General features: G+C 41.2%; 2 protein-coding genes across 3 annotated transcripts; one reads left to right on the top strand and one right to left on the bottom strand.

The window, feature by feature from the left end:
* The first annotated feature begins 1,220 nt into the window (after positions 1 to 1,220).
* tmem151ba (transmembrane protein 151Ba) lies at positions 1,221 to 8,651 on the top strand. 2 transcript variants are annotated; one of them, XM_078173889.1, is made up of 2 exons: positions 1,221 to 1,736; positions 6,709 to 8,651. In XM_078173889.1, the coding sequence occupies exons 1-2, from the start codon at positions 1,653 to 1,655 to the stop codon at positions 8,146 to 8,148; spliced, it is 1,524 nt and encodes a 507-aa protein (XP_078030015.1). In that variant the 5' UTR covers positions 1,221 to 1,652; the 3' UTR covers positions 8,149 to 8,651. The 2 variants fall into 2 exon arrangements, with proteins under 2 accessions (XP_078030015.1, XP_033504129.1); XM_033648238.2 differs by having other exon boundaries at positions 6,706 to 8,651.
* A 5,065-nt stretch (positions 8,652 to 13,716) lies between these two features.
* Positions 13,717 to 24,049, bottom strand: drc5 (dynein regulatory complex subunit 5). The gene is made up of 5 exons (XM_033649393.2): positions 24,004 to 24,049; positions 23,441 to 23,625; positions 22,785 to 23,353; positions 20,511 to 20,960; positions 13,717 to 17,806 (listed from the first exon to the last, which is right to left on the bottom strand). The coding sequence occupies exons 2-5, from the start codon at positions 23,595 to 23,597 to the stop codon at positions 17,636 to 17,638; spliced, it is 1,347 nt and encodes a 448-aa protein (XP_033505284.1). The 5' UTR covers positions 23,598 to 23,625; positions 24,004 to 24,049; the 3' UTR covers positions 13,717 to 17,635.
* Positions 24,050 to 26,942: the final 2,893 nt, after the last annotated feature.

The following is a 26,942-nucleotide window of genomic DNA, read 5'->3' as shown; positions in this document are numbered from 1 at the left end:
TAGTAAATTGTTTAGTTGTTCTATCTTTCTCAAGCTCTTGTTCTTGTTAGTGTTGTGTCGTTCGCGAACGAATGAATCGTTTAAAAGAACGAATCTGTTGAGTGAATGTACTGAACTGAATCACTTCTGGAACGGATTCGTTCATTTCTCAGTTCAGTTGAGTTCAGCAGCGAGTGTGCAGGGCGGGAGTGGAACTGCAGATTCGGTCCGTACGAACGATGAATCGCTCACGAGTCGCAAGCAGCAAGGGTGCAGGGAGGACTGCCTACCGCGTGATGAATCACTCGGTGAACGAATCACTTGGTGAACGAATCACTCGGTGAACGAACCGATCCCTGAGTGATTCAAATCATTTCTTCTCAGCGATACACTTTCATAGGGACCCTTCTCTCCATGCGAATGGCTAATGTAGCCAGGAGTCAAGCCACATGAACACAATCACACACCTCCCCATTGTTTTAACAGATTTAGTTTCCAGATAAACAAACTTAAAACGTTAGGCTGGCCAATAATGAGACTCACCAGTGCAGGGCAGTCGCAGCAGCAGCTCAGCCGTGTATCAGTTCAGTGAGTCGGACTACGCAGTACACAGTCAGGGCCCCTCCCGCCAAGCACTGAACGATTCGGTAAACGAATCTTTTGAACGAATCTTTTTAATGAACTGATTCTAATGATTCAGTAAAATCTAAAGAACTGCTTTGCCCATCACTAGTTCTTGTTAGAAATAATTGCAATACTATTACTAACAGAATATATATTGGGATGGGGGAGCTGGGGGGGGGGGCTTGGCCGCCAAATGTGCTAGGTCCGGCACTGTTAATGCCTATAATTATGTATTAATAATTTATTGTAATGAACATCACATGGGCTGTTGTACTAAATGCATCATGCTGTTTGTCTTGCATAGTGTGTCTGTGGTGCTCAGTAATGAGTTTACTCTGTGGGCTGAATATTGATAAAATATAATAATATAAAAAGCCAAGCATGGGTCTGTTTAGCTGTGTATTTCTGCAGTAACCAACTCTTTTTTGAAAAAATATTTCATACAGTAGCCTTATGTTTTAAATGGGATATCATTAATATTATAATAAATAATTGGCCCATCCAGAGAAGTTAATGCAGCTAATGGGATGCAGGGGGGTGGGCTCCTCTCTGCAGCACCGCCTCTGTGTTGTGAATGACTTGACCGGGGATGTGTGTGTGTGTGTGTGTTATTTACATTGTAGTGTCAGGGTGGCTGCTCACACGTGCCCGTCGTCTTTGTCCTGCTTCACAGCTCCTCTGGCTGCCATGGGCACTGCCTACAGGGAGAGGAGCTGACTGCCGCCTGTGCCATTTCCTCACATTGCATCCATCCTTTGCAGCAGTCTCCGTCAGTATCTCAGTCCGTGCATTGCGGGAGGAATCTCGGTCTATTTTCCGAGGCACAATGACCGGATCCCCGTAGGCGATACCCGGCGACGTCTGCCCACCTGGAAGATGCTGCTGCTGCTGGGATGATGCGTGTTTTGTTTCCATCTGTGCTCCGGCCGGACGGGTTTCTGTTTGGATGATGCACAGAGGTGTTCTCGATGTCTTTATGTTTCACCCTGATTTGGAAAACCCCCATCCCATCAGGAGATCCATGACCCGGTTTCTGTACCGCTGTCATCATGTCCCCAGCATCGGCTGCAACGGCCAGTGAGAGCAGCACCACCACCGTCCCCGAAGAGGAGCCGGACAGCCCGAGAGAGGAGGTGAGGACGCATCATTGTTTGCAATGTGGAGGCCAATTTTCTTACCCAAACGCACGGGGGGCAAATCAGCCTTTAATTAGTGAGACATATTGCATTGTTATCACAGTGAAATCCAAATAATCTCACTATAATAATCAGATTTAGGAGATTAAGGTCTAACTGGGGCCTGTGCACACGGAACACGTGGGAATTAGTTGCATTAATACAGCTGTTATTAATGGGCTTACATAGATATATGCAGTAGGCTAATATATGAACTTGTGCGTCCAAGCGCGCACCCGAGAGCGTGAACGCGCATGTATGTAGTCCTGTTTGTCTCCCCTCCAGACAAGCTTCCAAAATGTGGTTCTGGGACCTATTGTGGGTCCTGGAAAGGGTCCAAATTGGTCCACAGGAAAATGAAAGTCATGTGTACAATTAGAGAATATGTATGTTTTCTTCACACTAAGAAACCTCCTCCCTGGAACAAAATAGATGTGGGTTTGTTACTTTAATAACAAAGAAGTCCTGCTCCCAAACTCTCTGTGAGGATAGACTCAAAATACTATAATAACCAACCATATTCTCTTGCTGCCAACATCCCTAAATTATACTGACACCATTAAAAAAAGACAGATGCACGCTTTGCATGAGAAATAAAAATTACACTCATTAGGGATCTTTTGCCTGAGTAAGAAACGCAATGTGTTTTTCCATTTCCTCACTGTCACTGCGTAGACTTCCCCTTCAAACACACATGTTAGACAAGTTACATATCCATTACACAAGAGGGTTTTTATATAACCCCCACTGGTCTTATTATGTCAAGAGAAAAGTGCCCATGAGTATGAGAGGCACTTAGTTAAAGGCACCGCCGTGGTCTCATGACTTGTGAAGCTTCTCCAGTCGTGAAGGTTCTGACTGAGACATTTGTTTTCTAAAATATTGATTACATTTCATAACAGACTGGTTTAAGGATTTTATTCTCCCTGCAGAGATGACAACTTTAATTCCAGTTGGAGGCTCTTTTAGTTTGGAAATTTAAAGATATACTATGAAGGGTTTTCCTAAGTGTGAGACTCTGGCCTCGGGGCTTTATAAAAAGGTAGCAAACAGCTGCCAGACTGTAAGCAGCAGGCATCCAAGAGACGCAGCACCAAAAAAACCACAAATATAGTGAGGTGACACGCCACATGAGAGTGAATCTGGGGTTGGCTTTTAGGGTGCTTTCACACCTGCCCTGTTTGGTTCAGTTCAATCGAACTCAAGTTTGTTTGTCCCCTAAGTGCAGTTTGTTTTGGCAGGTGTGAACCCAGCAATCACACTTAGGTGTGCACCAAAACAACCGGACCATCACCGTCTTGAAGAGGTGGTCTCAGTCCGGTTACAAACTAACTCTGGTGCAGTTTGTTTGTGGTGAGAAAGTGTTCCGACCTCGATCCGAACCAACTGCAGTCACATGACACATTGTTTGGGTTAAACATGAGCATGTTACAGTTACACGATGAGCAGCGCTAAAATCAACCTGCGTAGTTGTCCCTCCATTGTGACATTAGAAAGTGTCACATTTATCTTGCAAGTGTACTCTTCTTCAACATTTGGTTTACTTCCTGGATTTTTCCCACATGGAAATTCTGACCAATCACAAAGGTAAAACTGATATCAGCATGCAGGCTGGTATGCTGAATATCCTAAAAAATAATAGTTGTGCTCTGTTCTCTATGTTTAGTTTTACATTTCTTTACCTACTTCCTTGTGTGTGGGACAGTACAAAACACACAACACAGCTGCAAACAAATGTCAAATATAATAACAGAGCCTCCATCTGAGTGAACCTCAGAGGCTCTTTACACCATTTTACACCCCAAAAACCACAAATACTGGTGTTTTTTGTCTTTGCATGACAAACGTTTGAGGTATTTTCCCCCCAGTATGCTTAATATGAGGTCTTTCATGCTACTCAACCAGGCCACAGGAATGCCTTTGTCTAACCTATCAAAAATGTCAACACCACTGTGTTCATGTGGTGAGTCACTTCCTTCCTTCTCTGCGATCCATAGCCCTGATGAACAGCTCTGTGATGATCTTAAGCAGGGAGTTTTTTAATTAAAATGTCATTTTAAAGTAAGACACTAAGCCTTCAACTCACTGTTCCTGAAGCGTCTACTCATCTCTGGTATAATTCTTAAAGTCAGGGCTGAAACTGGCGTCCAATTAAATTTTGTGAGCTACACCTTCATTTACATATCTGCAAATATCTATCTATGACAGCTGCTTTAAGATTATATTTGTTTTTCATTTAAGCCACAGCCACGTACAGGTACATTTGCTCACCATAAAAGTGTTTCGACTGTTCGTCATCGTTCCTGCTGCTTGAACCGAGGCTGTAAAGTGTAACATGAGCCACAAAGTATGTCATGTTATATTGATTATAGTTGCCGAGCGTGTGCAGGATGCTAGTGAGTAAATACTCCTTCTGCAGATTCTCAACAGGGAATGTCAATGCTAATCCCTTCTACCCCGTGGGGTGTAGCCTCGGGTTGGTAAGGGACCTGGGGACCATGTGGCCAAGGTGGGGAGGATAATTACGGAGGAAAAACATCTATTATTTATACTTGTCTGTCACTCGAAGAGCACAGAGCTGACATATTGAATTCAATACATCAATGCAGTGGTGCTGGTTGTTGTGGTCACACTTATGCAGGCGCTGACCTATGTAAGAGATGGAGGGGATAACCTTTGTTTTCAAACTGAATCACTGCTGCTACAGTACAAATGTTTTATGTCTACACACAGTAAGCTCTGCTAAGGTGCATTATCTGTTATGCTAATTTTTTTTGAATGGATTTTGTTATAATTCTTCCTTCCCGGGGCTTTTGAATCTCTGCCAGGTTTGTGTGGCAGTGTTCCCAAAAGGCGTGACTAGCTCTTGATGCATGCACTGGGGCTTGCTGTGCCCCGCGGTGATAAAGGATGGCACCAGCTTTATGCTGCCAGAGTCAAACGGCTGCTTTTTTCTGGCTGGCTTGACATTAAATGTGTAATCTACCCCTCAGAATATTTCTGCTCTTTTTACTTCTTTTATATTCTCAGATATTATATTTATATAAAAGGCACGCACCATGGCCACGTGCACACCCACACAGCAAACAGATTCACACTGCTCCTTACTGGTATCAACGTATATACTTAACATTGTTCTTTTGCATTAAGCAGACATTTATCTTGAATTTGATTATGAGAGTGGGTGAGTCGTTTGATTATAACAAGCGCAGGCCGAGGCATGAGCAGTCAGCTCGCAGCTCATGCATAAACTATGCAAAAGCACTTACAACGCAGAATATTTCCTTGAATATTTTATATGCATGAGCCACCACTTTTTAACTGCTTCTAACTTTGTACCAAAAACAAATTTAGGTCATGTTCATCAATTAAATTACACTTTTATACTGCAGTGTGTAATTACAGATAATATAACCCTTTATCTTCCCTATGGCTTTGAGGTTATATTCTGAGGAATTATGTGAATACACACAGATGAACCTTGAGTCAAGAATCTAAACAGCAGGGCCATAACCACCCATTGAGCATTACAACCAAACCCTTGAGGGAAGCCTGGGAGAAGTTTGAGGACACTAAACAGCTGAATAGACCATTCTAGAGCATTTTGAAACAACAAGATTAGACGAGGGGTTCTCAAAGTTTGATGACTGAGTGCCATTTTAGGGAGCCAGCGTATCATTGGAGGCCATTCAGGAAAAGTGAACACACTATAATTTTGTCTGACATACTATACCATGACTTTTTATGACCTTTTTATGACATACTAAAACTTTACAATACCTATAACAATCGACAGTGATTTAGGCTTATAAAACTCAAATGACATTGTAGTTTTCACCCTTTTAAATACATATAAAAGTAATGAAATAAAGGCAGCACAGTGTTTGACAGTGATTGTACCTACAAGAGGTGGGAATCACCAGAGGCCCCATGATACGATATTATCACGAGACTTAAGTTACGATACAATATCATTGCGATTGTGCAAGGAGTATTACAGCAACATATATTGCAGTACATTGCGATTTAATACCTTTCTTCAACTGAAAATTGTGTCCCAAAAAGAAACAAAGTTTGTCAACATTTGTTTTATCAAATTAGGTTTCAGTCTGTTCATTGAGCCCAGTCTCACTCCGAGGTTGTTAAAATCCAGCACTTGGGCAGTGACTTGCAGCATCAGATACCAACGAAAAAAGGCGTCCTTTAATGTCTGCATAATATGCGGACGGTTGCCGTTATAGTTTAATGGCGCCCAGTGGCATCAGAGGGAAGCATGGCGGGACAAGGACGAAAGATAAGACGGCGAAAGTCTGAAAGGAGCCGGGGGGAGGGGTGGATGGGTCCAACAAATACTGACTTTCACTTTAGAGTGCGGTGTTTGCGTCCCATAAGATTCTAAAGCCACTTGCTTTTGTTGCCTAAACCTAACCATGTTTTAGTTGTTGGAGGAAAAAAAACACGTAAATTCATGATGCTGTACCGCTGTAGTGCTTTTATAGAGACTGTATGTAAATGTTAAATTTCCGGTGAAAACAGAAGTGTATTTTGAAAAAATACAATGCATGTAATAGTCAGAACTTGACATGGTGTCCCAGAAGGTCAACAACCAACACACCCAGGGTACCTTTCAAGTCATACGTGGACGTGGAAAGTCCATGACCAAACGTAAATATATGTGATGAAATCGGAGTGAGAATGTGTTGTATTCCACCACGGTTTATTTTTTGGTCACAATTTTAATAATCTATAAAATAAAAGAATCGATACTTGGCTTTCCTGTATCGATACAATACAACTCCTCCAAGATATATATAATAATTACTGCCTAGCTAAACAGTATTGATTATGCTGAAATACTATGTTGAATAAAAATATATCTACAGTACTGTTCCATTGACTTATTGCTGTTTTCTCATCTTCTTTGTAGCAGCGGCCCCAGAAACAGTCCCTCACTAAATCCTTGTGTCAGGAAACTCACTGGAAATGCCTGCTGCTGTCCCTTCTGATGTATGGCTGCGTCGGCGTGATGGCCTGGTGTCAGGTGACCAAGGTCACACGCCTCTCCTTCGACAGCGCCTACAAGGGAAAGTCTATGATGTACCACGACAGCCCCTGCTCCAACGGCTACATCTACATCCCTCTGGCCTTCCTGGTCATGCTCTACGTGGTCTACCTGGTGGAGTGTTGGCACTGCTACACCAGGAACGAGCTGCAGTACAAGGTGGACGTGGACAGTGTGGGGGAGCGCATCCAGAGGATGCAGCAGGCTACACCCTGCATCTGGTGGAAGGCCATTAGCTATCATTATATCAGAAGGACGCGGCAGGTGACGCGCTACCGTAACGGGGATGCCTACACCACCACGCAGGTCTACCATGAGCGTGTCAACACCCATGTGGCTGAGGCGGAGTTTGATTATGGGAACTGTGGGGTTAAGGACATCTCGAAGCACCTGCTGGGCCTGGAGGACTTCCCCATCACCAGGCTGAGGTTCACTAAGTGCTTTAGCTTTGCCAACGTGGAGTCAGAGAACTCGTACCTGACCCAGCGGGCCAGATTCTTCACAGAGAACGAGGGCCTGGATGACTACATGGAAGCCAGGGAGGGGATGCACCTGAAGAATGTAGACTTTAAGGAGTATATGATTGCCTTTTCTGACCCTAATCACCTTCCCTGGTACGCAGCCAACTCCACTTTCTGGGTGGCAGCTGCTTTCACCCTCTCCTGGCCTCTGCGGGTGCTGACTGAGTACCGCACTGCCTGTGTACACTACCATGTAGAGAAGCTGTTTGGCTTTGACTATGTGCCAGTAACACCATCTGAGGAGCGGCCACATTGCAGACACATCCCACGAGTCAACACAATCGACAGCACGGAGCTGGAGTGGCACATCCGCTCCAACCAGCAGCTGGTGCCCAGCTACTCAGAGGCAGTTCTCATGGACCTGGCCCAGCTCTCAGGGAGCTGTAACAACTACTCCGTATGTGGAGGCTATGGTAGCTACAGGCAGAACTGCGAACGCTGCCACCGCGCCATCAGCAGCTCCTCCATCTTCTCTCGCAGTGCCCTCAGCATCTGCAACACGGGGAGCCCCCGCATCCCCTTCAGCGCCAGCCGCTTCTCGCTGGGCCGGCTGTACGGCTCCAGACGGAGCTGCCTGTGGAGGAGCAGCGGGAGCCTGAACGAGCGGTCCTGCCCCACAGAGAGCACGCGCTGTCTGTCAGGCCAACAGAGCAGTGAGGAGAACCCTCCAGCCTATCAGGACGCTCTGTACTTTCCAGTGCTCATTGTGCATCGCAACGAAGGCTGCCTCAATCACGACCACCGCTCCCTGCACAGAAACGGCTCCTGTGTGGAGACCTCTCTATGACCCACAGCTGCCAGACTTATCTGAGCAAGGAATATAATGACACAGGCACAGAGTGAGAACCCTCTTTACACCAGGGTAGGGCTAACTATGACTTCTACTTCTCCTTTTTACAACAGAATTAACTACAAGTTCCCACATACAAAGATCTGTTCAAGTTTCTAAAGGTACTGTAGCCTCAAACAAACAGGAAACAGTACATGTAGGAAAGTCCTTACAGTACAGTCAGGGAAAAACAGACTTGATGCTAATGATGAGACTGTTGCTAAAAATACAATGCGGCTCTAAAGGACCAAATTGCCAAAGTGTCACGTATCGTCCTACACCGTCCATACGGACAAGAGTCAAATAACCAAGGAACACGAAGGGGAGTCACTTCCTACTGTAAATGCCATATTTGTAGATGTTAGTCACAGACAATTTACAAGGACATGAGTAACACTTTCTAGTATTTGAAGCCTAACAGGGGTTTTGACTCAGCAGTAGCCTAAGAAATTGCCAAGAAATGAAAGGGATATGACAATTAATGGATGTCTGAATGAAAAATGAAATTGACTCACACATCACAGGAGTGATGAGTTCATGTGAGTCACATGAAATGGGTGAATGATGAGGGAAAATGCAAAGATATCAGCCTCCTTGTCAAAACATAACATAATTAACATGACTGAATACTTTTGCTGAAACAAAAAACATCCCATGGCTCTTATAAATTAAGTAAGGCCCACATCTAAAATCTAAACAGCTGCATGTGAAACCTTTTGATACTGGCTGATTTAATTCTGTACATTCAAAGAACACATTTCCATAGTATAAAAATAAACGTCTGATGCAGATGCTGAAATGTCAAGTTAGCTGAAATCGGCTTGGCTGGGATGACATTATACTTCCTGGCTTGCTAAATATAGCAGCGCAGTGGATGAATAATTTAGCACAGGAGGGCTAAAGGACACGAGAACTTCAAACTGAATCAACAACACGTCTTCAAACTGTTAATTACTATAAACTGTACATTTTCTATAATGGGCGACTACATAGTAATAAACCTCATCATACTAGTAATAAATCAGTGTCAACTCAGTTGGTTTAAAACCTCAAAGATGCATTTAATTTAATATTTGGCAATATTTTTATTCAGCCTACCTCCTTATTTAAGTGCCTAGTGATCAACTGTTACCGACGAGCATAAGCTATTAAAGTCATCTCATCTCAACATCTTCCCATTAAAACATGTTGAATTTACACTCATGATAGCACTTAGTGTGTAATACACAGAAGAAACATGATCTCATTGTTCTTAAAAAATCAGGCCCTAAATGTTTTCAGATGATTTTTCTCATAATATAACACAGCTCTCGTGAACTGATGCTGCTGCTGATGCGTATCAGAGAGACAGCCAGAGAGAGCTGGCCATCAAAGACGCTAGAAATAGGCAGAGGCCTGGATTCACTACTGATAGTGTCAGATTTAATAATACGACAGGATTACTTTAAAGAACTAAAAAAAAAACCTTCCTCTCAAATGAGTGCATGCAATATCTTAGTCATGGCGAATTTATTTAACAGCCGAACCATGCACAACAATAAATGTCTAATGGAAACAGTGACGAAAATCAGGCATACCAGAACTTTTGAAACAAATATTATGTAGGGGTTAGAAACAGTTTAGCTAGTTTTAACTGTACAATTATTACAGTTATTTGTGTCCAAACCAGCCTCCATCTCACAAGACTTGCAGTGAAAACTGGCATGGGCATAACATTTTCCAACATTAAAGGAACAGTGTGTAAGATTTCGGGGGACATATTGGCAGCAATGGAATATAATAGGTGTGTTTTCTTTAGTGTATAATCACCTGAAAATAATTTTGTTAGCTTAGAATGAGCTGTTTATATCTACACAGGGAGTGGCTCCCTGTCCACAGAGATCACCATGTTGCTCCACCATATTTCTACAGTAGCTCAGAGCAGACAAACCAAACACTGGCTCTAGATGGCCATTTGCATTCTCGCGTTTTCACCTCGGCCACTGTAAAAAGAAGGGTGAGAAAACAACACTGATTTGTAACATGAAACTGCTTTCTTCAGTGTTTTTACCAGTTTAAACCACTGTGTCCATTTGTTTTGTAGAAGGTGAGACCTCTGCAGATAATTCAGCTCCTGGTTAAAATCTCCTAAACATCTGGATCTTAAGTTATCAGAGACAAAAGGTGAGCACACATTAGCAGGTGCTGAACCAGCGGAACATCTCCAACAAGCCAAACAGCATTGGAGAAACACTGATTTGTTATGTGAAATGTTTTTTTTCATTGTTTTTACCGATTTAAATCACTGGGTCAATTTGTTTTAGAGAGGAAGAGAACTCTGTGGATAATTCAGCTCCCAGTTAAAAAACCTGGTCGCACTCTGCATTCTCACCACTAGATGGCACTAAATCCCCTAAATCTTACACACTGTTCCTTTAAGACCATAAAAACCATTATAATCTCCCAAATCAAAATGTTATGTTGCTTCCTGTTACGACTTGTCTTCACAATACGAGCCTGTACTGTAAATTGTGACCAATTATCCATACTCATTACATTCCATATTAAGTTTGGAGTTGCGGACCATCTGTATAGCAATACTAGAGAATACACCGAAAATACTCAAAGGGAGTGAGGCATGATAAAAACACAGACTCCATCAAACCTCACATCTGATTCAACAACAGACAGTTTAGCATGAAAACATTGTGTAAACAGGTCATCTATGCAAGCCCCTAGAACTCAGGATAGTATTCAGGGCAACAATTCTGCTTTGCAACAACATCCCAAAACCTGGTCATCATTCCTTTGTCTAAAATTTGGGTTTATGCAGACATTTTATTTTGCTTTTCAAAGGCTTCAGCTGCGTAATAACTGGATCATTTGTAAAGTGAAGGGTTTGAACGTTACTAATGTTCCTATTCCAAATAACAAAAGGTACAGAAGCAGGTCAGATACGACAGACTATCATTTTAGATCTGCTCCTCTCCAGGATTTTGGTTGCACCAGCTATTTGCAAAACCATTGCTAAGTTTTTCCTAAGTTACCAGTGACCGCCTGCTAGTTTAAATTTACTGATTTACTAAATCGGTTTGCACCATTGCAACTTAAGAAAAAGTCTAAGCGAGCAAAGACCTTTGAAATGTGTTGGTAACATATCTTCCAAATGCTTTACAACCTAACAGTTATTTTGTCATTTTAGTTACTGGATATTTTGTTAATTGAAGTACTTGAAATACTTTTTTTTTTTTTAAAGTATGATTGCCTATTATTCATACATTATTATTGAACAGCATTTCAATCAAGTGTCAGGTCATATATTCTGACCACATTCCATGTTACCTCTGTTACTTCTGAACTGTGTGATGTGTTAATCTCCACTTAGAAAACATTGACATGACATGACATTTTGGGAATACGCTTATTTGCCTTCATGCAGAGAGTTACATGAGGACATAAATAATCTGATGTCCGTACAGTACAAATGAAGCTCCCACCAACAACTTAGCTGGCTTAGCATAGCACAAAGACTGGAAACATGGGGAAACAGCTAGCCTGGCTCTGTCTGAACAAAATCAACTGATCAGCACTCCTAAAGCTTACTATTTAACATGTTTTATTGATAGACTGTGTAAAATAAAGGACATAGCCACTGCAATGTCACCCATTGGTTTGTGGATTCTTAATTTGAAGCCTTGAATTTGGCATTTTGGCCGTTTTTGGAGCCAGAAGTAACCGTGTTTGGATGAGAGGGTGGAGATAATCCTAACATGAGCTGCTAGCTTCGTTAGCATAGTGCATTTACAGCGATGGTTATCTGTGTTGATGCTAATACTAATGTCAATTTCCACTAGCAAAAAATGGGCATAAAACCATTAAAACAAAATGTACTTTCCAGAAAAACTGAACATGAACAAGACTTTTTAAGGCGACCAAAACATTACAATTAACTTTCATGAACTGAAAACACACTGAAATAGGGGCAACTATGGCTATGTGAATCTTACCTAACCAACGCTGTCGCTGTGATAGCGACTCCTCAAGAGAAGGCAACCACCTGTCACTCAAAGCCAACACACCCTAAATTATGCAGAACTTTAAGCCTTAATAACATTTAATTGTGAGTTATATAAAATTCAACCCCGTACTATTGTCAAGAACTGAGAAATTAGACAGAGACAGAGACAAAGACTAAAACAATTTTTTGTACCAGGCTGTAAACATGTTTATGTCCGTTATAAAGTTGGGCCATTAACATGAGGGTATATGGGGATTAGTCTGAATGGGCGGAAGTTCGCTGCCTAGATCAGCTTCTCATTGGGCAGAACGAGCCACCCGCTGAAGTCCCGCCCTACCACCTCCGGTTGTGTAGCAGTTTTCAACCGTTTTCAACACATCCTTTACTAACTTTTGCTGTGTTTGATCTTGCGGGGATGTAGCCATTTTTCTGCCATGGTTCGCGTCCTGTAGGTGATATTTTTGTGGGCGTGTTACACCAAAACCTGTTTCCCCCCGGCAATATTTTTGCAAGTGCACTGTTGCTGTGGCACCGCCCAGAAGGATTGTGATTGGTTGAAAGAAATACAAGCAGCCGGGGTGTTTTTTTCTCCAATCTTAAAGTGAGAGTTGGCCCAGCCAGACCTTTCTTTTCTTGGAAAAGGTCTGGTGAGCGAGACTATATGGGGATTGACTCACTCTTGATGCCACCCTCAAGTGGTCATTAGAGGAACTGCAGTTTTCGGCACAGGCATGCTGCTGCTGGCTTTTATCTTTATGGTTTATTCTGTTAAAAAAAACAAATTGTTATTTTACGAGGGTAGAATCTAAGCTAGGCTTCCAGTCTAAGCTAAGCAAAGCTAACAGGCTTTTGGTTGCATTAGTGAGTTTTATATTTATCAGACAAAGACAAGAGTGGTATTGATCTTCTCCTCTAACTCTCAGCAAGAAAACAAATAAGCATGTTTCCCAAAAAGAGTCAAAGTATCCTTTAATGGTCAATGGATGATGTACCATACAACCTTTTTGAGCAAAATGAATAGCATTTTAACGGGAAACCAAATGAGATGCAGGGATTGAAACTCATTCATTCATTCAGTTTCTCATGAAGGGCTGGATCAAATCCCAGCATGCATTGGGAATCACTGTCCGTGTACTGTGGGGTGAAGTGTAGAACTGTAAGTAAACCACAAGGACAAGCATGCAAACTCCACATGCGATACAATTTTGGATTTTAGTCACTGTTTTATACTGAAGTCATCACATTCTCTCATTCCTTATTAGCCAACAAGCCTCTCAGATGGCTTCACTGTGATCCATAAATAGTCATGTGTAAGAATAGAAAATTGTGTTTACCAGTGCAATGTTTACATAACAACAGCGACAAAAAAAAGGTTCTAAATCTGACTGGAAGGTTCATAACTAGACATTTTTCCTCCACAGACGACTGTTAGCATAAAAGCTGTTGTCATGCAAAGCACTGAACCCTTTATCGTGTGTATTAAGTAGATTAGGTTGTTATGATATGTACTCTTTCACTCAAAAATGCTCGGGGGGTTTGTCTTTTTATAATTAAATGATTTTTGTGGTTTTTCAAGACCGTAGGGCAGAAAGGACTGTACTGTACTGTAAATAAAATAGAGGCGAGAGGTTAGAGTGACTGTCGATGTGGATCTTGTTCTTAGCTGAATGTGTCGCACAAACATAGAGGTGACTGAAGCAGGGACGTTTTTGATGTGAAGATGTTAAATGGTGAGTTTGTTGATTTGAAAACGGCAATACAATCGGGTGTAAAATGTGTCAGGCAACACAGCCAACAGCATCTTTGTGCTGCTTCTCATTTACTGTTTTGAATGATGTTTGTTTCCCTTTAAACCCACTTTTTAGATTACATTTGATACACCTTTGTGTAACGTTATGAACGATTTGACTGATTTAGGATCAGGCACACACACTCATAAACACAAAGACACATTTCTAAGGAAAATGACTGGGTGATTATTGATACCGATTACTGATCTAAAGAATATCAGTATTGTATCATCTGTAGATGTGCTGGTCCGCCATCAACATACAGAGCAGCTTTGCCTCTCTTCATGTGATTCTAGAAAATAAAAAAAGTAATTTTGCAAGATTTATTACAAACATGTTTTGTTGCTGCCAAGCAAAGGTGTTACTACTATATTATTAGTCAGTAGATGTAGGTTAAAAAAACACAAGTCTGTATGTATTCCAACACCACCACAACGTTGCCTTGATGTTACATAAGGATTGAATACCAAATGGGTGTATCAACATGGAAAAAAAAGGCTTCTAAATAAACTGAAATGCTCACTAAAATATGTGTCATAAATTACTTTAAGACTGAAATTTTCAGAGCTGATGATTTAATAGCTGAAGAAGACCTCAGGACACTTTTATGGATCACATGCAGTATTTAATGAAGTCTCGATTGGGGAGAATCGCAGCTCAACATAGAGAGTGTAACACTGTCTGCCATCCAGAGATTCTGAGGGTTGCCCAGTTCTTGCATTTAACCCAAACAGTATTCCCTTACAAGTTACTCCATGTTCCCAGATAAGGTTATTCTGTCCCGATCTATGGCTATGTGAGGTTTCTGTTGGTGACTGACTTTAAAAAACAAGCATGCTCACCTAGCTCGCTTGAAATCACCTTAACTGTCTCTTACAAAATGCACTAGGGCTGTCAAAATAACGCGTTGATTTTGATTAATTAATAACAGAAAAAATAACACATTACAAAAAAGTGATGCTGATTAATGGTGTTCCATGGTGCCCTTTCACCCAGTGTGTCAGTGAAGGCCACAGTGGCTTTGTCACATGATGGAGGCAGACGAGACCATGCTTCATGGCCCCGTGAATGGAAGATTTATATTTCTGCAGTAAGGAATTTTCGTACCATCAGAGAACTTAAAGCCTGAAATGTCACCGCAACGCAAAGCATTTAGCAGCGAATGTGGAGGTCTGAGCTAGCACAGCTTCAGATGGTAGCGCTAGCAGCCAGCCTCGTCAAGCCACACTCGACCAGGCCTTCAGATGCAAACTGATTAAGTCTACCTGTGACCGGCTAACTAACTCTTTGGAGTGGACTGCAGGCCAGTTTCGGTGTCAGAGGACGGGGACAATTGTGTCCAAAATCCAGCTGCTTTACTATGACGCATCTGCTAAAATTCATTTGAATTGAAATTTTACAGTTTTACAGCAAAAATTGATATACAGTATATGTGATTCATTTAGATTAATAATTAGATTATTTTTTTAATTGCTTGACAGCCCTAAAATGCACATATCTAAAAGAGACTCTCAAGCATAGGGCAATCTCCCTTCCCCTTAGCCTTGGGAGCTATGGCAACAGAGCTGACTTATCTGCCCTTATCTGGGCAGCTGTACTCCCTCTGCCACAACTAGGAGACCAAAGATGGAGTGTGTTCATAACAAAGGTCAAGTTGCCTGACCTCAAGGCCTCTTTTAGGCCTTCTGCTGACCCGTCTGTTACCTTAAGCATAACTCATTTCCTTCACTGACTGAGGCTCAAGGCTGTAACAACAAAATTTCTTTACAATGACAACTGTTGCCACATTCCAGAAAATGTCAGTATGTCATGCTTAGTGTAAAACTATGTTTTAATATTTGCTGATGACACATATCCTCCTGAGACCTCAGCTTCTGAGCTGCTTGGTATCAGTTGAACCTGGTAAGTATAACGAAACCCTGTCTTTGAACAGGAAGTAGTTTTAGAAAAAAAATGATGTCCTCATAGGGCAAAGTTAGGTTTATTTTTAATAGTCACAGTGTGTAATTAAGTATAAAAAATGTATTTCAATGACTGAATGTTAAAAAACTAAATTACAAATGATACAGCAAAGCTAAATCTCTTGTGATTTGATCATTTTGTAACTGGATGAATTGTCCTTCTTTCATACTCCAAGCAAGGACTGTCCTTTTGTCTGTGGAGACAGTCTGTCACACCTAATTGGTCCCAACATCCTCAAACAAGACGATAATAAAGTCCCATTGTCCTCAAACGAGATGACAATAAAGTCTTGATGTCCTAAGACGAGTACTTCCTAATTACCAGTGTCGTAGCTTGTTACTGTTGCTGAAATTGGTCAAATTTGTTGCCATATCAAACTACACACATTATTAATCATAAATAAACAATTTTCAACCATAAAATGTGATCAGGATTTGGACCTTGTCCGCTTTTGTGTCGGGATTGGCTGCAGACTGCCTTGACAGAGATGGCTGCCATCTTGTTTTTACATGGATTAGTGGATTATGCTCTTACTACTACTAGATGACGCAAAAAAGTGTCCACGAACGAGACTATCAGGTCTAAGTTAAGCAGAATGAAGTATAAGGTGCAGGAAAACCCAAAATGTGATGCCCTCATAAGAGGACACATGGTTTCAGGAGGACAATCACTGTCTATGTGCATGTAGTTTGTACACATTTGTTTTCAACAGCAACAAGGGACAAGATAGTAGACACATCCTGATGTGTAATCACATCAGTTACATTTTGCTAATTATCTATGCACATCAGAAATATGAGCCATCAAATATCAAAATGGACACAACAATGTAAACACGGTAAGTATTCAATAGTAGATAGATTTTTCCTCTTACGGCAACATTTACTCTTGAAGGTATAGCTATATATTTGGTTTAGTTTGAGATGCAGAGTTGGCATATAGGCTACGTTCACATTACTAACAAATGTGGCCCAAATCTGATTTCTTTGCTTTAATGTGACAAAGAAAAAGAAATCCATTTTTTTCCAATTAGATCTCTGCCACTTTCATATGTGCTCCTAAATCCAATGCATCCGATCACTGGCCATGTGACTGCTGTGAGAACGGTCATATCAGAATTCATGTGCGTTTTCCATACAGCCATGGTTTTCTCACATCATACTTCACTGGCCGTGTGCAGATCATTCACCATACAGTGTCAGAGCAGTCTGTTTAAACTACCAAAGGCTGCCAACTCTGCACTGCTGCTGTGCCAAGTTGCCCCAGTCATCAGCCAATAGCGCCTCAGTGCCAGACGCAGACAGCTGGTCTACATGTTGTGACAGTGTTGTCGTGAGGCACCACAGAGACATTAGAATGTAGCCCTGGACATGTGTTCCTCAGTGAAACCCTCAACATCGTGGCCTCACTTTTTCCCCAAATGCCTGTCTTGCAAATGTGAGGCTTTTTGTTGTTATTCCAGTGCACGTGTGTGACGTTATTGGATTTGTTTACACTGATGTCAGATGTGGATCCCTTCAAACATGAATGTGAACAGTCTAGGTGGAGAGATTTGATCTGGAGAAATAATCTGAACTGAGCAATAAGCCCTGTAATGTGAACGTAGCCACAGTGGTCATGCTCTGATGTGGCTGTGTTGGGCAGGAATTAATCACCAATAAAGATGGGATTGTATTCAAATGGGAGATGTTGATGTTTACTTGGTTTTATCCTCTCCAGCATGTGTCTTTTGTTCTAAACTCTTGTTCTTCCACACCACCTGGTTGATGAAGGAAGCGCTCTGCTCGTCAACCTCCGTCAGACGTATGTCACATTCTGTTACGCTGGTGTTGTGAGACATCGCCTTCTCCAGAGCTTTACCTCCATCCTACACACACACACACACACACACACACACACAGAGGTAGGGAGAGAGCACAAACAAACACACTTGGCACTGATGCATGTCCATGTTGAACACATCACAGGATGCCGTCCTGTAAAGGTCTGAAGACAGTCCAGATAACCTTGAAAAATCACCCCCGGCAACTTGCTGTCCAAAATAGCCCACACTCTCAAAACTGCTTATTGTGAGTGTCATCTGTGTTTTATTGCTATGTTTGAAGCATTTCTATTTTTGTGAACAGTCGACCAGGGTCGCAGATATTGATGGTTCTGCACGTTGGATTTCTGCTGTGTGGGTGATTTTTGATCCTCCGCAGTTTATTCCAGTCAGACATATACACTACAGTGAAATGTTGAGGAGGACAGGGGCAAAATCTGATCTACCTCGCACAGGGAAGCAACACTTACTTAGCTTTCCATTATTGCATGTTTTCCACACGTACCTATGAATAATTGAAAAGCCTTGTACTTTCAAGAGATTCTGTCTGTTGCCGTCAGCGTACTATGTCTATACAAGCAAGAGCATGCTTTGGGAGGGAAATCCAGTGTTTCAAAATAACCCCGGATTTTAAAGTGCTTCCCCTGACTCAGAGAAACCACTTGCTGCGTTCTTATGGTAAAAGACATACATTTTAAAAGGTATACTGAACAGGATTTTCCTAACAAATAATGTATAGATTAACCCAAAAGTAATCCCTCTCAGTCCCCACTTATGACGCACTAGAAGTGAGTGGCAGTGTATTTATCTGCAGTGACTCTGCCCTCTGCCTGTACTTTCTTATTTTCATCTTATTTTACTTTGTTCAGGACATTCCTGGGCACAATGTGCAGGTGAGCAACCAGGTGCCAGACTCTAAGCAGCACGCATCCGAGAGTAAGCTACAAAAATCTCAGACACAGCACCGAAAGAAACACAAATATAACAAGGCAAAACACCAAATGGAGAAAATTAGGTTTGCTTTTCACGTTCACTTTCACCACAGATACTGTTTGAAAACAGTACTGGACAATTACTGCACAAAACATCTTTCAAGTATAATTTGCTATTTTCTTTTTTTTCTTTAAAGATATTTTTGGGCCATTTTGCCTTTAATGGACAGGATAGGTAAGCGTGAAGGGGGGAGAGAGAGAGGGGATGACATGCAGCAAAGGGCCACAGGCTGGATTTGAACCCGGGCCGCTGCGACAACAGCCTTGCATTTCTTTATTATACGTCTTGACACAACTATTGGATGTAGGACTCTTTATTTGAGTAACTGGCTGGTTATTTTCACGGTTAATCTGGTCTGTAAAATGCTGCAAAGGTGCCCAGGTTGACATATTTAAATTGCTTGTTTTGTTCAGAACAACAGTCTGAAATCTCCCAAAACATTCATCAGTGAAGTTTGGTATTTCTTAAACGATTGTCAACATTGCTGCCAATTAATTTCCCATTGAATGACGAAACCTTAAAAGGTCCAGTGTGTAAGATTTAGGGGGATTTAGTGGCATCTAGTGGTGAGGCTGCAGATTGCAACCAGCTGAAACTGCTCCTGGTTAGAATTCCTTCAGTGTTCATTGTTTAGGAGGTTTTCAGCGGGAGCCAAATTATCTGCAGAGGTCTCCTCCTCTCCAAAACAAACAGACCAGGTGATTAAAACCGCTAAAAATACTGAATAAAGAAGTTTCACGTTACAAATCAGTGTTTCTCTGATGCTGTTCAGCACTTCGGAGATGGCCCACCTGCTCCGATCCCTGCTAATCTGTGCTCACTGTATTTATGACCCAGATCTTCAGGAGAATTTTAACAGGAGCCAAATTATCTGCAGAGATCTATTCCTCTCCAAAGCAAATGGATCTGGTGATGTAAACTGCAAAAAACACTGAAAAACTGTCATGTTACAAATCAGTGTTTTTCTGACGCTCCTGTCACAGAGGAGCTTTTATTTACGTGGCCAAGGTGAAAACACGAAAACGCAAATGGCCCTGTCCAGAGCAAGTGTTTGGTTTTGTACTTTCCAGGCTACTGTAGAAACATGGCGGTGCAACATGGCGATCTCCGTGGATGAGAGCGCGCTCCCTATGTAGATGTAAACGGTTCATTCTAAGGTAACGAAAACAAATCGATTCATATTTTCATGTGGTGATACTTATTATATCCCATTTATGCCACTAAATCCCACTAACTTCTACATGCTGGACCTTTAATGTTTGTTAAAACACAAAAATCAAAGGCTTTGAGGGTTAGGGACATCACACATTCTCCCCCTATAAATTAAAAATGTCCCGCTGTGATAAAAGTGATATTCTATATTTTTCTTATTGTCAATAAATCCCATAAAAGACAAAAACTAACCATGAATTAATTCTGCTGGTAATATTAGCTAATGAAGCCTGTATTTTTTTTAGTAGCTTCCACATACAAAGTGCTTAAAGTGCAATTATGATTATTTCATTACCATTAATTAGACACACACCTACATGATCTCCATGCAGAATTAGGTCTAACAAAACACGTGTGACTAATCAAATTTATGCCAAATTAAGCTCGACAAGCTGAGTCACAAACGTCCTAAAAATGCCACTGTAAAAATCTGAACCCTTTTTGTATCAGAGACAACATGGGCTTCTTTGGCACCAAGCTCACATAAAACTTTATATTTACTGCTCCCCTGTTAGCGTGAATCTAAGAATAGCAATTTACTCACCACACCCAGGTTGTTGCAGGACAGATTGATGCTCTTCAGGGTGTTACTCTGAACAAGAACTTCAGACAGTGCCATGGCAGTGAGCCCTGTTACCTCATTGGCTCCCAGGTGCAGGTGAAGCAGGGTGTTGTTGTTCAGCAAGGCCTTGCCAATAGCCTGCCCCCCCTCGTCTTTTAAACGGTTGAGACGCAGGTTGAGAGACAAAAGGGTGGAGTTGTTGGACAAGGTGTGAGCTATGGCTTTGGCTCCCAGGCCTGTGATATTGTTGTCACACATGTTCAGGACCTCCAGTTTACTCCTGGTGAGCAGTTTGCCGATGGCTCTGGCTCCTTTGTCTCCGATCACGTTGTGTGAGAAGTCGAGCTCCCTCAGGGACGGGTGGTCCAGGAGGTATTTCACCAGCAGCCGGCACTTTTTATCCTCAATGTGGCTTAGATGGAGCCTTAGAAGCTGCAGAAACAAGATATTATTAAGATTGGTAAGATTATGTGATGAGTAGCACAAAAACTTAATCAGTATGTGCACAGACAAGACTTAATTGGGCACAGGCCTTTAAAATAACAGTATGAACTTGCCACATGTTTAAATACTATTTACAGCAGCAGCAACACAAATGGGTGAAAGACTCTGCTTTATAGAATGTAAAATTAAGTAAGACAATCAAACAAATATCAACTGGCAGTGAAACAACTTGTTCATTGATCAATTAGTCAAATGACTTTTTTTTTTAAATTAAAGGTCCAGTCTGTAGGGTTTAGGGCAGGGGTAGGCAACCTGCTGGATATGATATGTAATCCTCAATCACCTCAACTGACCCCTTTCAACCCGAAGGAGCAGCAGCTCTACTCCGAGCTCCCTCCGGATGTCTGAGCTCCTTACCCTATCTCTAAGGTTGAGCCCAGCCACCCCACAGAGGAAACTCATTTCGGCCACTTGTATTCGTGATCTCATTCTTTCTGTCACTACCCAGAGCTCATGACCACAAGTGAGAGTTGGGACGTAGATGGACGAGTAAATTGAAAGCTTCGCCCTTTGGCGCAGCTCCCTCTTCACCACTACGGTCTGGCGCAGTGCCCGCATCACTGCAGAAGCAGCACCAAACCGCCGATCCAAGGCGGCTAGCTATTGATTCCAAATCCAAAAAAGAAAAAGTCTCAGAGCAAAACAGGAAAGTGTATGTGCAATGTGTACAGAAGAATTATAACCAGCCCACTGCAGAGTAGCCACCTTGTACTAAAACATATCAATGAATGCTCACTTAGAACCATTAGTAATACTGTTAATTTACACCTAATAGGCTGTATTACCTTTATTATAAAGCACAAATATGTATTGCAGCTCCAGGCAAATTGAAAAAAGGATTCATGCCAAAAATGGCTCCTTTGATAGCAAAGGTTGCAGTCCCACAATTTAGGGAGATGTATTGGCAGAAACTGAATATAATTTTTATAACTATGTTTTACTAAGAATCATTGTGTTTTTGTTACCTTAGAATGAGCTGTTTATGCCTCTTCCACTGAGACCACCATTTTGTTTCTACAGTAGCCCAGGACGGAGAAACCAAAAAGAGACTCTAGATAGGACCATTCGCATTCTCACTCTCACGTCTTCATGCTTGGCACACTGGAGAAGTTTCAGTTGCTTACAATCTGCAAGCTCACCACTAGATGCCACTAAATCCTACACACCGGACCTTTAAGTAGTTGCAAAAGTAATTTATCACACAAAAATGCCATACCTACACTGTTTCTAGCTTTTTTCTCAGTTTAATGTTGTTGTATATTAAATATATTTGGGTTTTGTACAAAAGAAACTGTTGGTATAGTCACCTGGGAAGTTGTATTTTTTAATCGTCTGCTATATTATTATTTAATGCACAAATAATTAACAGATTTAGCAATCATTAGTTGCAGCCCTGATGTCAACTCCAACAATCTCTTGTACAGTTCCCTTATCATGCACAGAGATCAGTAGCAGATATACAACATGTCCTCATGCTGTAATAAGTTAATGTGATAAAACTTTTTTGTCAAAGAGTGACTTTTCTAGGCTGCAGCCAGAGGCTCTGCTGTCTTTCCTTTGATGTAAATTGATCATGAGTTTAATACTTTGGTGGTCACGACATCGGGGACTGTATAATGTCTGTAAATGATGCTTTGTAACTGGCAAGAAAGTCGGAAGTGCTGAATTACATCAAACACACAATCAGGCCACATACTTTGCAAGGAGCTACTAAAGGCACAAATCCATAAACCAGTGAGTAGGAGTCAATACCTTCAAAGTCTTACAGGACTTAAGGGCCTTGGCGAGGGACTCACAATCTCTGTCAGTCATCTCAAACATCTTCCATTCAAAGTTCATACCACACTGTTTGACCCTGTACACCAAATGGAGCTCCTCTAGGTTCGTCAGCTTGTCGAGCAGGATGTTAAAGTCAAAGTGGTCCATAGATGGCCCGTCATACTCATTCTCACTTGCTAACTCAGAGCCATATTCCTCCTCCTCCTTCTGGGGCTCCTTGATGGGCGGCAGGAGTTGGGAGATGTCCAGCCTCTTGACATAGTCTTTACAAAGAGGCACCATGTCTAGAACTACCTTTGGTTCTGTTACATCAGGGATAAAAAGCTCAATGATGTTCTCCATGTGCCTCTCAAAGAACATTCGTTTCCAGCTGTGGCCGTAATGAAAGACATCACAAAGGTCCCAGAGCTCCTCGCAGCACCGCTTCCAATAGACACCATCACTGATCAAGTTGGCTGTCACATGCAGGGGCAGGGAGGTAGACAGTCTCTCCAGCACAAAGTCTCTGTGGGTGGGTGTGAGGACTTCAAACATGGGCTTTTCTGTAACAGGTAAGTTTGCATACAGCTCAATTTATATCACAGGTGCATAAAAATGTGTGTAATTATGACACTAAAAGAGAAGCATACCTTCAAAGTTTCTCACAATGCTCTGCAGACACAGATCTGATAAACAAGGCACTATGTTCAGGTACCAGTCTGGATCTTCAGCAATGACCCTCCTCATCCTCCTGAAGTCTTCAGTTGAGCTCCGTGTGACTCCTGGAGGATAAAGAGACCTGGACATTGCTGCAGGGTTTTGTCTTGACTATCCTCTGATTAAAAAGAAGAAACATAAAGTTAAACATTAAAGTTACACATCCAAACAACTGCAGATATATTCCTGCTTATTTCCCGATATTTTGTATGTGATAATAGTTTGTTTAATGCCATTTAAGGGCTAAAACATCGCAACTACAATCTAAATGTATACATACACATTCTGCTGCTAGCTAAAACTATGTATAAAGTAAGCTAAAGCGTTAGCAGACCTTCCACGCTAATGTTAGCTAAACTGTGACTAGCTTACTACTACGGTTAAATGTTGAATGGTTAAAAAACACAGGTAGAAAGTTGTAAACTTGTTTTATATCATTTAATTATACACAAAACTCAATATAACACTATAAACGCTTCAAAAGTCAACTTCTTACCTGCAGTGCGCTGCTCTGAGCTTCAGCTGTCTCCTTGGTAACAGAACGCTCCGCGTTTACTTCCCTTAACCCAGGAAATTTGAGTGCCTAGCTCTGAACGCTTCCTTATGGCAAGAGCGGTTTACTTCGATAAACATGTAATTACTTAATGTTTTTTAGAATTTGCAGAGTTTGCCGCCTTGTTTAGAGGACGTCAGATAGCACGGGAGTTGAGAAATTGCTAGTTTTCTTGTAGGAATTGCGAGTCAACAGTACCTTTGAATATATTTTACTGTCTTAAAAGCAGAATTTCCGAGCTTCAGGGAATGCAACACAAGCATCCAAAGACTTAGCACTATATTATACCAGGTATGTTATACACACATTGGCCCCATAGATAAAAACATTGCAGTAGCAGAGGACGTTTATTTTGAAACAATTAAACATAAATATATATAAATATACATATATAATACAATCATAATATTATTAAATATTATAATATATAATATTATAAAGCATGTGAAGGATTTAGATAATGAAATTAATGAATAATTTAAATGGGCAATGCAGTTTCTTGTATAGATTATCATTTATTAACATAGTTGGGGCATTTTTGGCAGTTCATGTTTGTCTCCTTTTCTCTCTTTATCTTGGTTGTGTATTAAGGTAGCAGTTTCATGTTACATTATATATTACATAAATGTAAAAAGCTGCATCTTATGGCATGAAAATTTGAATACAAATATTGTGGGAAAAAAATGAAGTGTTTGATGCTCCAATTATTCTGGCGGAGGACCCCATGTTATATACCACACATAACAATGTATGTATGATGTAATGTGCTATCTACATGAAAGAAATAACCATATCATTAAACAGTAATTGTGCATTGTTGTAGAAAATATATATATAAACATATAAGAGTAAAGATGCATGTCTTGCATAGCCATGACCATAATGCTCAACTTCCCCACAGGCACTATAAACACAAGATAAAAAAATCACTTTAAATGCACTGTTATCTATCAATTATTTAACAGAGGAATAAAAGAGAGGCTCCTGGGGAAGACCACACAATTAAGATTAAACTGCCTAATTAGTATTCAATTACAGTCATATCTTAACAGTTGGAGCAAAATGAGAACATTGATATAAGTGCTGAGAGAGTGTGTTTTCAGGTCTGTGTGATATCAGTGCTGCAGGAGTCTGTGTGCTGGAGCTGCTGCAGTGTTCAGCTCGATCACGCTGTGAGGAACATTTGGATTCAACAAAGCTGGCAGATGGACCACGGATATGGACCCTGGGCCGTTGCATACTGGAGTGAGTCCATCTTTCTTACAACAACAACAACACAAAGCAGGTACACAGCTAAAATGGGTAGGTAGAAATCAGTCAGTACCACCTGAAGAGAGCCCTGACTGTTGCAAATAATGCAGAAAATCAGACATACATATGGTTGTGATGAGGGAAATGTGTATGTTTATTAAAAGATGTGTTGCATTGTGAGTCATGGCTGTAGCGTAGATTTGTACCTTGCTTTGCTACAAGATGCCCCACAGTATATCTGTATGAATATGGGAGAATGCACTTAGATGTTCATGTTAAGACTTTAATGATATAATATTTTGTGTTAGGGCTGTATCTACATGATGCAGCAGAAACTGACTCTGTTTCCCGTGTGTGTATGTGTGAGAGAGATGTTCTGTTACTGACTTCATAAGGTTGCTCCAAGAGTCAGATGGAGGGTTGGATGGAGAGGCTCCAACTGTAGCCCCGAGGCAGTCCATCACTGTCGCCGTCATGTAATAGGGCCTGACAGACACACGCTTCCCTCGTACTCCGGTTTTAATGGACTGGCGTGACATCAGCCATCCACAGCACAGGAGGCACACTCCCTCTGTGAGCTGCTGTTCCATGCAGCGCTCTCTGGGTAGAGTCAGTGTGGGGATGAATCACGGTGTTAGGGTGTCCCTGAATCTGCACCAAACGAGAAGTGTGCAAGTTCACTGATAAGCTCGGCAACTCATTGTCTTGGCATGAGGCGGCATGATTCAGCTGTCAAACATTATTTAACACTGAGTGGAAAAAAAATGAAATATGTCCTGAATTTTTTTTTTCTTTAAAAAAGTAGCTGATATTTGTATGTAAAAAGATAAAAGAATAGAAATTTTCATGGAGAAGATGAATGTAATTTTGTACTTATTACAGACAGGGCCACATCCAGAATTATATAAATACTGAGGTCATGAGTCCGAAGCCCTGCAATGGTACCCTGTCCAGAAATTTGGACCACAAAATGATTGCAGTTGGTGAACACTTCATTTATCCTAAAATTAGGTGGACATACATTGTGGGTCAAATGGGAGAGCTACATAGAAAATGGGGGACAAACATAAGATTAGAGCCATAATGCACTTCAGCTAAATAAAAGCATAGTAACAGCAGACACTCTGACAGCTAATAAATTGCTATTGGATTAATAGATATTAGTATTAGTAAGAGTCAAAAACCAAATAGGGGGAGCATTTTTTTCCTAATTATCTGTTAATTTTATTTTGTATTAGCTCATCTATCAGCAGCGTGCTTTCCAAGCAAATTGTTAACGTGATGATTTTGACGATTTGTTGATGAATTATGAGTTATTTAGGAATTTAAGTGTGACTGTTAAATGAACCTCTGCCCTCAGTTTTTGGGGGCAGGACCTGTGAATAATATTTAGTTACTTTAGTTTACTTAGAAGTAGACATGGATTGAATTATAAGGACTTGAGGGTGCAGAGGTTTGGATAGTTTATAAATGTTTGTATTTAGTCACTTTTTATTATTTCTGATATATTTGTGTCTTTGTTGAATGTTTGTGAATGAGTGTTTTAGTTTCGTTTTCCCTTTATTTGGGCTTTCTTTATTCATTTTGCTTAGTGTGTTAGTTATTTATCTTGGTTACATGTCAAAAATTGT

The sequence above is a fragment of the Epinephelus lanceolatus genome, chromosome 13 (genome assembly GCF_041903045.1).
Source record: "Epinephelus lanceolatus isolate andai-2023 chromosome 13, ASM4190304v1, whole genome shotgun sequence".
NCBI classification, from domain to species: domain Eukaryota; kingdom Metazoa; phylum Chordata; class Actinopteri; order Perciformes; family Serranidae; genus Epinephelus; species Epinephelus lanceolatus.
The sequence above is the reverse complement of the archived record's forward strand: the minus strand, read 5'-3'. Positions and strand labels throughout refer to the sequence as shown.

Excerpts from the sequence above, each read along its gene's own strand:
- drc5 (XM_033649393.2), bottom strand. The coding sequence starts at position 23,597 with ATGTCCAGGTCTCTTTATCCTCCAGGAGTCACACGGAGCTCAACTGAA. Across the intron at positions 20,961-22,784 it reads AGTCCTGTAAGACTTTGAAG|CTTCTAAGGCTCCATCTAAG; the intron begins GTATTGACTCCT and ends TTGTTTCTGCAG. Across the intron at positions 17,807-20,510 it reads CCTGCAACAACCTGGGTGTG|GATGGAGGTAAAGCTCTGGA; the intron begins GTGAGTAAATTG and ends GTGTGTGTGTAG.
- tmem151ba (XM_033648238.2), top strand. The coding sequence starts at position 1,653 with ATGTCCCCAGCATCGGCTGCAACGGCCAGTGAGAGCAGCACCACCACC. Across the intron at positions 1,737-6,705 it reads CGGACAGCCCGAGAGAGGAG|CAGCGGCCCCAGAAACAGTC; the intron begins GTGAGGACGCAT and ends TCTTCTTTGTAG.